We start from the raw sequence: 12,239 nt of genomic DNA, 5'->3' as shown, positions 1-12,239 counted from the left end.
TGTTGCCCAAGATAATTCTGACTGCAGGGTTATTGGCTCTAAGCACTATGCTGGGCCCCTAGGATGCTGATACTCCTGAGTTCTCTGCATTGCCCACTAAAAGTATCCAGGTGAGATCTTGCACAGGAGAGTTTGTGCTTGTTCAATGAATGCCTACATTTCTTTTTATTTTATTTTATTTTTTGGTTTTTTGGTTTTTGGGTCACACCCTATAGGGCTCAGGGATTACTCCTGTCTCTATACTCAGAATTGCTCCTGGCAGGCTCGGGGGACCATATGGGATGCTGGGATTTGAACCATCAACCTTCTGCATGCAAGGCAAATGCCTTACCTCCATGCTATCTCTCCGGCCCCATGAATCTCTACATTCTACACATGTTAAATTTTCTGTCTGTGAACCAGATTTACATTGAGTTTTAATTGTAGTTCAGGCATAAGATGGATCCCTCTTGAATCAAATATAAATATATATACTCCAGGTATGTGATTATATTATTCAAATATTTGATATATATGTACATGTCTACCCAATCACACACTGATATACATATGTATTTGTGCTTAGATAGCTATATATGTATCTACATGCCTTTTTGTCTCAAGTAATTGTAAAGTGAGATTTACTTAGCTCTCCTATTCAAAACACATATTTATTTGGGAGAAGTGTATAAGGTGAGAAATTCCATTTTGAACTGTGAAAGTCTCCATTTCTAAAGCCCCCAAAGTTGATAATAACCATGGCTTCATTGCTGTCAGACTCACATGCCCTTTCTGTTTGATCAAGCACGATATTATCTACTGTTTTTCTAAGTAGATATTTTTAAGAAAGGGCCAATTTCACAGATTGCTAAAATTAAGGGAAAATTATACAACATTTAAGGGTAAACAGATTCTCTTGCTATTCTTTCTTCTATCTTGATTATGCTCTTTTAAGTCTTTGGCATAATTTTTCCCCCTGAGGGTGGAGTAGGAGTAAACAGCCAGCTCAGACTTATCACAAACAAGTCAAGTCCTAAATAATGAGATTTCACTGTAGTTTAAAAAAATTTTCATTGACTTGAAACACAGTTTTCTCCCTAAATATCTATCATTGCAGCTAGACAACTGGTGGTGTCTACCAAGAACAAACAGCAATCGTTTGTGGGAAGGAGAGCCCTCCTGAGCCTCGTCTGCCAGGCAAGGTGGGCCAGAAGGTCTCCTATCTGTGAGTTGGTGGCATATCCCACAGGGCCAACACAAACCAGTGTTTGTGGCTGGCATGGACTATAGTGGCACTGTACAACGAGGACCCCTCCTCCTGGAAAATCCACCCTCTCCAGCAGCACAAGTCTGGAGAAAGTAAACTGGGCCACCTTTCAGTTAGAGATCACCCTCTACAACCCTCACTGATGGTGGAACCTATGAGTGTCCAAATTTCTGAGAGTCCCGGATGCAGGCCTAGAGACCGGAAGTGGTCTCAAAAGATGCCCCATCACTGTGCTTCCTCTGGGTGAGTATTCATTGACATGAATAACTTGTAGTATCCATGATATTAAGTGTGTAATTATCTTGAATCCCTCAAGAACGCTCAGCCTTATCTCTGGCTAGCTCATCCGGTCGACATTACTCTCTAGACTCATGTTCCAGATGGGCTATCTAGAGTGTAATTGGATGGTGTTAGGGTGGGCCAGAAGCCAGAAACATTAAACATGAGTTAAAATCAGTGTCTAGTAAACAAAAGCAAATGTGACCAACACTTGGCCATTTGGTTTCTGACTACAGAAGTCTAAGGATTAAGAAATCACATCTAGTTTATGCTAGATACTGAAGCCAAAGTGTGTGGGTGGATGAGTAGAAAGGAGCCAGCTGAAGGAGCTGGGAAACCTCCCCTCACCTGTTTTATAGCAGCTGTTTACAGAGAGACCGTTGCTCATTTGCTGGTTACTATGAAGAACAGTCTCCGACAAGGGCCCAACTTTGGAGTACTAAGATCAGAATTGAGAGAGATTTATATAGTGAAATCAACTCCCCCATTTCCACTCAATGTAGGAAAGAATGTGAAGAGAGATCAATAGGACAAATGAGACATAAACACTAGAGCAGGTAAGCATCCTGTGACTTTGTGTATCTGCTTTCTGCACCACAGAGTCGAGTTTAAGATTATTCTGAATAGCCGCCCAACCACAAGTGAAGCCTAAGTGGTACCTTTGGCCTGTCCTGCTTGGTGAAAGCGGGACTACTCGGCCCTCCAACTCCCTATCACTGTGACATGGCTTTTCCAGCCAACCGCCATCTCAAGACTTCCATCAACTTCTTCGCATCACTCACGATGGCATTATTGAATGGGGGGATTCCCACTGCAGTTTCAAAAGAAAGACAAAGTTTCACAGTCTCCTTTTCTGTCCTCAACTTCTGATTCATGATGCCACCGAGAAGAGGTGGGGTGTTTCAGTGTAAAAGTTGACGTTTATGACAAAAATTCCCTTCAAGCAGGCAGTCCTGCAAGGCTTCTGCCTTCTCCTCACCCTCTCAGGATTAGCTGTTCACTTTACCAGGTAAGCACCCACTGGAAATCACACTTGATTTTTTATTTTAAACATGTTTTCTGTTTTATTTAAAATATTCTTCTTCTGTGGAGGTTTTTTTTTTTTTTTTTTTTATTTAATTGAGGAGCAAGCCACTCCTGGCAGTGCTCAGGGCTTACTCCTGGGTTCTGAGCTTAGGGATGACTTTTCAACTAGAGTTGAAGAGCCAGGAATTCTAGATGCCAGGTCAGCCACATACAAGGCAAGTACCCTACTCTATGTACTATCGTTCTAGCCCCAATATAAGGTAAGTTTTAAATAAAAAAATGCCTTTACACCTTGTTTGTCTTATATAAGTAACACCCAGGCTAAAATGTAGTAGGTATGGGATGATCATATAGTTGATAAAATATGAAAACATTTTTACATTAACCAATATCAACAACTGCCAAAGCTTGGCCATGTCCTTATTCTTCTTTCATAACTCCATACTTTTAAAACAGGGAGTTTTAGAGCTTTTGAAGTGATTTGAGATGACAATGGACAACAGCATTACTATGGACATGTCACCTAATTTGCCCAAGTCTCGTAACTTAGTGTCAGGGTCATGGCTCCCTTTATGTAAATTGATGGAGTATAATCTCAAGAGGGGTGTCCACTGTGGACCCAATACAGTATCTGCCACACCCAATAAATGCTCTAATATGGAAGGCCTCGTTATCATCTTTGCTGCTTAGCAAAAATGACTGGCAATAGTAATGACACCTTTGTTGATGAACTTTTGCTTTAATTTGCTCTCTCATTATTCTTATGATGTTTTAAAAATTGTTGACCTAGTTCTTTCTTTCTTGAAACCTTATTTTCCCTTGGCCTCATTATACAAGAGTTTTTTTTGGTTTCCCTCCTAATACTCTGTTTGTCCTCATTCTCCTTTGCAGAATTCTCCTTCATATGATTCATTCCTTTAGGTTTCATACTCAGCTTGCCTTTTGTCTTATGCCACACACTTTCCTTTAGTAGGCTCCGTCCTACTCCTAGGTTACAACCTATATGCTGACAACTAGCAAATGCATTATCCTGAATGATTTCTTCTCTGATTTCCACTCTCATTTATATAACACTCTCTGAAACACATTTTACCAGCCATATGTCAAACATGATGATTCCAATATTGTCCCCCCCCAAAGCTTATTCCTACATTGTTCCTGTAACCCAGACTGCTGTTTACCAATAACCCAAATTGGAAGAAGTCTGCAACATCTGTAACTTCATGTCCCATTTCATGCTTATGGCAAAGTCCAAGTCTTTTATACATTATATATTATTATTATATATATATTATATATATATTATATATATTATTATATATAGCCATATTATTCATTCTCCATCTTTGATTTGAGATCCACATGAAAGTATGCAGGACTTCAAATACTTAATGTTATTTCTCCCTTCTAAAGATCTTGTTCAAATGGCTTCTTCTATGTGCAATTCCTTAAATTTCACTTCATGAGACTAATGCCTATTAATATTTAAGACTTAGTAAAGGAGGGTGCCTAGATCACTCTTGACCTCCAGTTTAAGATAGAGAAGAAAGAAATAAAGAGGGAAGGAAGATAAGAAAGGGACGTAATTGGGAACGGGGGTCAGAGCTTTGCTTATTCTGGTGATGTGGAAAAGCACAGACCCCTCAATAATACTGAAAACATGAAATCTAAGATGCAACTACCAAACTTTCTAATATGCCTGCTGATGGTGGTAGGTGTGGGGTGCAGTGGGGGCTGGTGGAAGGTATGGAGTATGGGAACTCCGGAGAGAGGGAAGTTGGCAGTGTGGTAGGCTTGGAGTTGAAGTATTATATGCCTAAAATCCAACTGTCAATAACTTTGTAAATTGCATTCTTTAAATATAATTAAAACAAAAACTTATCCTTTGAAAACAAGGAGAATAAACAATACCAAATGATGACAAATCCTCCCTCTTTGATGAAAGAATAGTTTATCTGAACAGTGAGGAAAAGTAGAAGGACAAAAGAGCCAACTGGCAATGATCTGGGGCAGTGGTGAAAGGGACTTGGGTACTTTGGTGGTGAAGGCGCATGACTTGGTACATCCAAACCCATAAACACCAGTGCTTTATTAACCATGTTGCTTTAAACTACCATTTAAAAAGAGACTTTAAAATGGTCCTCTGTGACCGTGATGGTCTGGGAACTGATCACTCTGGACAAGAACTGAAAAGGCGATAAAGTTATATGCATGGTACCCCATAGTGAAAACTACAGTGTCAAAAATAAGAGAGAGGCAAGAGAAGTTAAACTGCCTGCCTCTAGAGGCAGGCAAGGAAATGCAGGTAGGAGGGAAACTGGGAACATTGGTGGCAGGAAATGTGCACTGTACTGCAAACCAAAGTGTCTAAAAGAGAAAAAAAGGAAGAGAAAATGACGAGAGAGAGAGAGATGGAGAGAGAGAGTGAGAGAAGAAGAGAGAGAGGAGAGAGAGAGAGAAGAAAAATGTATGCCCCAGTGACAGGAAGGGGAGAGGGCATAAGGAGGGTGAAAGGGAAGCTTAGGAACATTGATGGCTAGAAAATTTGCACTTGCGAAAGTTTGACTGTAACTCAATCATGAACAACTTTATCTGTGGAAAGAAAATTTAAGTGTATTAGGAACAACTTTGGAATCATTGTAAATAAAAATTTAATAAAAGAGACTTTATTGTGGAGATAATTACAGTTAGAGCAGGCACTTGTCTTGATTCTGACTAACCCCAGGTTTGATCCCTGGTATCCTACATGGTTACTCCAAGCACCTCCTTTAATGAGCCCTGAGTATGGAACAAGATTAAGAATTGAGTGAGCACTGATGGGGTTAAACCCCAGAAACGAAACAAAAACAAACAAAAATTAAAATGGAAGAAAAATGCATCTTTGGACCAGAGCCATTGTAAATTAGAAGGACATAGCTGACCCAAGTTTGATCTCCAGTACCACAAAGGATCCCCTGAGCCCTGCCGGAAGTGATCCCTGAACACAGAACCAGGAGTAAGCCATGAGCACAAGCTTGGTCCCAAATAAAAACAAATCAAAGAAAAGAAATTCTATCTCAGAGCCTTTTCTTTCCAGGAAAAATCTGATTACCCTCCTTCCTTTTGAACTAGGGACCCAACTCTGTGTTCTGGGAGCCACAGCACCCCTTCTGTTGCTGTATGTCCTCTCTCCTAGACTGTGAATCCTCTGAGAGAAGGTAGTCGCAGAGCTTGGAAGAATCAAGTAGAAACCACTAGATGTTTAATAAATATCTGTGGGTGGAAGAATAAAGAGTTATCAATGAACAAAAGTACGTCAGCCCAGGGAGTTAGAATAAATATGAAACAAAGTACTTCTAGGGGCTGCTCTAGTTAAAAGAGCAGACAGAATATCAGTATGCACATTTATCTCCTTGGGTTTATGAAATGCTGCAGAGAAGGTAACAGGATGAAGATGCTTATCACTGTAGAAGAGTTGGGCATTTTTTTTTTTTTGGTTTTTGGGTCACACTTAGCAGTGCTCAGAGGTTACTCCTGGCTCTCTGCTCAGAAATCGCTCCTGGCAGGCTCGGGGGGACCCTATGGGATGCCGGGGATTCCAACCACTGACCTTCTGCACGCAAGGCAAACGCTTTACCTCCATGCCTATCTTTCCTGGGCCCCAAGGTTGGGCATTTCTATGTGACCCTTCTTTTCCACCCTATGCCATGCCCCACCCCCAGGCAAAGAGTCAGAGTAGGACCCAGTGGATGGAAAAAATGAAGAGAAATCCAATTTTATAGGACCAGAGAAATAGATACACTAGGTAGGCACTTGCCTTGCATGCAAACTAATTCTGGGTTCCATCCATAGCACTACAAATGATTCCTCAGGCACTGCCAGAGAATCTATATGTGCAGACATAGTAGAAAGCCTGAATACTGCTTGAGTTGTGGCCCCCCTAGCCCTTGGCCCTCAAATTAACATTATATCAGAAATAATTCTCTAGACTCCGTGATAGAGTTTGTGCCTATTGTGGTGTGAGAGAGAACCTGGCTTGACTCACCAGAATCACATGTCTGGTAATGCCGTTAGTCCAACGGCAAAAAGATTGCCTTGTCAGCCTGAGTGATTCAACTGTTAAAGGAAGAGATAATGGGGATGCTATGAGTACAAATTGAGACATTTAATGGATGTAGGAGACTGTGCCGGCATTCACCTTTTGTCCCTTCTACCTTTAAATCTCCATCGCCAAGCAAAGCAAATCCGAGTAACTGTTTTCTATTCTTTCCCATTTAGAGAGCAAGCTAAATGTGAATACCAGCAGTCAAGTACAAGAAATCTCTATTAACTCCAATACAGAGATAGAGTGTAGCATCCTGTCCCAGTCTGCTGGCAATCTTTCAACTAGCCATTATCTGGTACTTTGCTCCCATTTTCACTAATGCACATGGCTGAGGATCCTGGAAATGAACCAAGCCCAGGTTGTAAAATATGGGGACCAATTTTCTCACCGATGGAGCAAACACAAATCCACAGTCAGAAAATTGCCCCAGACTTGTTTTCAGCTGCACATCCTGAACGTTGGACAATAATGACCCAGGGAGGAAAATACATTGCGTCGTGGAGAATGGCTGTTGTCTGCCGATGGCACTTGGTACAAGCTGGAAGGAAAGATGTCTGGTCTAACAGAACTGAAATCAGAGCTACAGGTAAACCTTATAGGTGTTTTTCTCTTTCTGTAGGGTTGCCATCTTTTCTTGAACAGTAATTCTCAAAGACTGATTATATAAAGGTCAAAGCATGACCTTGAGTCACAAGAATGGTGCCCCCCAGAATATGTGGTCTCACTTAATAGATATCAGTCTGGGACTCTGCAGAACTCAAATGGGAACAAAAATCCCTTTGATTGGTTTGCCTCTCTGCCTGACAGCTTGGTCTCTGTGGGTACCCGGGGTATTGTATCTCCAGATCTCGATAATAACAAGCTGTGTCATTCCGGTGGGGCTGTACTGTAATTTGGCAGAGAAAGAGTAATACGAAGCATATTTCTCCCAATGTGAACAGAAACTGTACAACTCTATAGGGAGGCATGGAGAAATTGCTTTCCAACATCGACTGCCTAAACAGAAGGCAAATAAGTGTAGTTAACTGTTGGAATGACTTACTGAGTGAATCGCCTCTTCCTCATGAGATCTTTAAAATGGCAATAGAAGTTCCATCCATTTATGTGGGTCTCAGAGTGCTGTGGTCCAAATATGAACAGGGCATGATTGGATCTCTCGGTATCGGTTAGGTCACCTCCAGCTTTGCTTAAACTCTAAATTAATGAATGTCACAGTTAAGGTTTGGGAAACCTTGGCCCTGACCCCAACAACAGGATGCAAGCAATTTTGATCTAGTGGATGCTTAAATTTCTAGTTTCAATGTAACCACAAAAAGAAGATGATACTGAACCTAACTTTGTTAGGCAAAATGGTAATATAAAGATAAATAAGGCAACAGCTCTTGCCCTTAAGGAATTCGTGGTATGTTGGAGGCAGCAGAAGGATTGAATATAAAAAATCTCTTTTCTCTGGCTCTGATTTCCCTTCTGTGTGTTCTTCAGGACCCTCTCTTCCTCTCTTTCTAATGTGGATGTCCTCCATGGGAAGATCTTGAACCCCTTTCTTTTCTGACACCCCTGTCTTCTATTGGGCTTTTAAAATATTGCCTTGGTTTCAATTTTCCTTTATCAAGGTAATTACTCCTAAACCCCAAACCATTTCCTATTGTTGTTTTTGTTTGTTTGTTTGTTTGTCTTGTGGGAACACCCTGGTGGGCTCGGAGCTTTACTTCCCTGGCTCTATGATTGGGGATCACTTTAGGTCCAAAGGACCATATGTGGTGTCAAAGATCTATCCTAGGTAAGCCATGTGCAACCACCCCTACCAGCTCTTACTGTTTCTCCAAACCCAACTTCTAAGCCTTTCTTTAAAAAAATTCTTTTATTAAAGACACTGTGATTTATAAAGGTATTGATAGTTGAGGGCTGAAGTGATTAGCACAGCAGGTAGGGCATTTGTCTTGCATGTGGCAGATCTGGGTTCGATCCCCATCATCCCATATGCCCCCCAAGCCTGCCAAGAGTGATTTCTGAACTCAGAGCCAGGCATCTGACCGCTGCCTGGTGTGGCCCAGAAACAAAAACAGAAACAACAATTAAAAGGTAAGGATTGTGGACTTTAAGCATAATATATTTCAATACCAATCCATGACCAGTGGATTGGACCAGTTCAACCAGTGTTGAACAGTGAGAGTGTTCTAATTCTTGGAACTCTAAGAATTTTCTACTCAAGTGTCTATTATAGATTTCCCACTTGCCTACCCTGAGAACTCTCAGACTCAGTTCCATCCCAAATTGAATCTTATCTTCCCAAACACCCTAGCAGAGTCTTCCATACCTTTCTTTAAAAATATAATTGCTTTATTTAAGCACTGTGGTTACAGAAATGTTCATAATTGGTTTTAGTCACAGAATGTACATTGCCCATTTAGTGCACTTCATTGCCACCCACTTTCCCCCATTTTCCTTCCACTCCCCACCCCCTGCCTGTCTCTGGGGAAGACATATTTGTTCTCTCTTTCTCTCTCTTCTTTTTTTTTTTTATGACACTGTGGTTGTACTTTGTTAATGAGGGGTGCATATATGTCACTTTATTTCCTCTCAGCACCCAGTTTTTGTCCAAAGTGATCAGATCCAATTATCATTGTCATAGTAGACCCTTCACCTACTCTTTTATATATATGTAAATACTATATGTCATATATTATATATAATCTTTATTTAAACAGCATGGTTACAAGCATGTTTGTAGTTGGGTTTCAGTCATAAACAATACCCCCTTTTCATCAGTGCAACATTCCCAACACCAATGGTCCTCCTCCCCCACCCTTGCCTGTATTTGCAACAGGTGTTCTACTTTCTCTATTCTTTAACACTCATCATGCTAGTTGTTACTGTAGTTATTTCCCTAACAGTACTTCCACACTCTTTGTGGTGTGCTTCAAATTGTGAGTTCTGTCTTTCCTAACCCTTACAGACCTTAACTCTATTGTCTATGGGCCTTATTATATTAATGCCTTTAATTTTTCTTAAAACCCATAGATGAGTGAGATTATTCTGCATCTATCCTCTCTCCCCTCTAACTTATTTCACTCAGCATAATAGATTCTATGCACATCCATGTATATGAAAAAATCTTCATGACTTCATCTCTCCTGACGGCTTGCCATAATATTCTGTTGTGTATATGTACCACAGTTTCTTTAGTTATTCGTCTGTTGAAGGGCATCTTGGTTGTTTTCAAAGTCTGGCTATTGTAAATAGTGCTGCAATGAATATAGGTGTAAGGAAGGGATTTTTGTATTGTATTTTTGTGTTCCTAGGGTATATTCCTAGGAGTGGAATAGCTGAATCATATGGGAGCTCAATTTCCAGTTTTTGAAGGAATCTCCATATTGTTTTCCATGAAGGCTGAACTAGATGGCACTCCCACCAGCAGGACCCTTCACTACTCTTAACTGTACTCACCACTCTTGTGGCAGCCTTCCTGGTCCTCATCTATATTCTCTCTGGATATTATTACCATACTGTCTTTTATTTTTTTTATATCCTGCAGGTAAGTGAGATTATTCTCTGTCTACCCCTCTCCCTCTGTCTCATTTCACTCTTTTCTGCATTCTTCACCTGTCTAACTTCACAGTCTCACTCAAGCCAAATCTTCATTGTATGCATATGCCTTGGAAGGAAGGAAGCTGTCACTTTTCAGGTATCAGGTCAGTTATTCCTGTTTAAAATGTGGTCTCAGGGCTCTCTGATCTTTTAGTCATCAAGTGTCAACAAAAGACACATTGTCTTTTTCCGTGTCAGCTCTCAATTTGAGAATGTCCACAGCTCACTTAAATTCTTTTGAAATTCTGAAGCTAACAAATCCAATATCATGGTCTGGTCAATGACCCGATGTGGTCTGTTGAACATTCACCATTAAAGGAGTGAGTTGAGAAAATAGCCCAAGAGGAAAAAACTGAGAAGAATCCATCAGAGTAAGAGAGACTAGAGATGGGGCTAAGTGGAAAAGCTGCATGTGTTACATGTTGAGGGCTTGGGTTGAATTCCAGGTAAGTCCGACTTCTAATGAAATGAATAGAGAAGAGAAATTTCTTTTTGTTTTATCAGGGGGGACACACCTGGGGATATCAGGGGGTTCCTCCTGTTCTGCACTCAGGAATTATTCCTGGCAGAAACTGAGGGACAATGTGGTGGTTACAGGGACCTAAACCCTGGTTTACCACATGCAAGACAAAGACCCTACCCCCCCTCCCTAGAGAGAGATTTCTCTGAAATTGAAAAAGGAACAGGATTTCTAGAAGAAAAAGGGGCTTTTATAAGAAAAATCACAGAAAAGTCATAAAAGAGAACCTCGTAAATTGGTAAATGGAGATCGGCACCAGAGTATAGTCATGGTATTTGAACGCCTGATTTTTTTAAATATAATTTTATTTTAATTATAGTGGCTTCCATATCGTTCACAGTAATATTTCCAGGTACATATTTACATTGAATCAGGGGGACTTCCCACCACGAATTGTCCCACCCACAACCGCTCCCATTCTGCCTCCCATATCCTCCACTCTCCCCCAGGGGCTGCTAGAATGCGTGGTCCTTCTGTGTCTAGTTAATTACTTAGTGGGCTTATAACTGTTTGGTCTTGGTGCCTCATTATTGCCTCCCTCTAGTTGGGAGGCTGGACTAGTAAAGATCAAGTTATGTGGATTTGTTTGAGGAAGAGAAAGGTAATATAAAGGGGTAAAAATCGACTACGCCCGACTATGAGCAGAGTCATTCTAGAGGCTCTAATCCTTGGTTTGAGGGACGAGGGGGAAAAGCAGAAGTTGAAACACCCACAGCAGTTCAAAAAGAGGAATCAAATAAGATATCCAGTGAGCACTGCAGCCAATAAAAATATGCACCACATAGTTGCCAAGGTCTTGAGATGGGAAATATGACCAAGGCTCGCAAGGAGGAAGAAGAGAAAAGAAGAAAGAAAAAGTAAATATATATTAAAAAATGGACTGGAAGCCTGATTTTAATAAAAAATAGGAAATCACCTGAGATTAGAAAGTAGAGATAATGTTGGTGGCCGGAGAAATGGCATGGGAGGTAAGACATTTGCCTTTCATGCAGAAGGTTAGGTGGTTCAAAATCCCGGCTTCCCATATGGTCCCCCGAGTCTGCAGGGGTGATTTCTGAGCATTGAGCCAGGAGAACCCCCTGAGCGCTGGGTGCTGTGTGACCCAAAACCAAAAAGAAAGAAAGAAAGTAGAGATAATGTCGTTATAAACTATTTTGTGTGTCTCTCTGTGAAGGGAAAGAGCATAAAGATGGGAAGTGCAGCGCTGAAAAAAAAATCCAGGATCAGGCCTACTTTGTTCTTTTAAGGGTAGATTAATAAATAACATTTTTAGTAGAGTTAAAATGCAGTGCACATTACGTGATGATGTCTTGACTTTTGTTTACAACTGCCTATGGCCTTCATTTCAAGTTCTCTCCTGTGCTTATCAGCTTTTGTTAGTAAATGTCAAACAGTTTAACACTGTCTAATGCCACAATATAAAACATACCTCTGTGGTATCCTAACACTCTGGATAAGAATTTTGAGGTGGGGGCCGAAGATATAGCATGGAGGTA

General features: G+C 40.8%; 1 protein-coding gene across 1 annotated transcript in view; it reads left to right on the top strand.

Annotated features, from left to right (window-relative positions):
* Positions 1-12,239, top strand: part of CD101 (CD101 molecule) — an 80,821-nt gene that overhangs the window by 47,921 nt on the left and 20,661 nt on the right. The window contains 14 exon segments of the mRNA XM_049766021.1: positions 1,097-1,137; positions 1,139-1,301; positions 1,304-1,371; positions 1,373-1,408; positions 1,410-1,466; positions 1,468-1,489; positions 2,126-2,172; positions 2,174-2,215; positions 2,217-2,264; positions 2,266-2,407; positions 2,410-2,534; positions 6,811-6,912; positions 6,914-6,956; positions 6,959-7,236. Of these exon segments, the coding sequence (XP_049621978.1) occupies positions 1,097-1,137; positions 1,139-1,301; positions 1,304-1,371; positions 1,373-1,408; positions 1,410-1,466; positions 1,468-1,489; positions 2,126-2,172; positions 2,174-2,215; positions 2,217-2,264; positions 2,266-2,407; positions 2,410-2,534; positions 6,811-6,912; positions 6,914-6,956; positions 6,959-7,236 (1,214 nt within the window).

The sequence above is a fragment of the Suncus etruscus genome, chromosome 19 (genome assembly GCF_024139225.1).
Source record: "Suncus etruscus isolate mSunEtr1 chromosome 19, mSunEtr1.pri.cur, whole genome shotgun sequence".
NCBI lineage: Eukaryota > Metazoa > Chordata > Mammalia > Eulipotyphla > Soricidae > Suncus > Suncus etruscus.
Note: the sequence above shows the minus strand (reverse complement) of the source record. Positions and strands in the feature narration are given on the sequence as shown.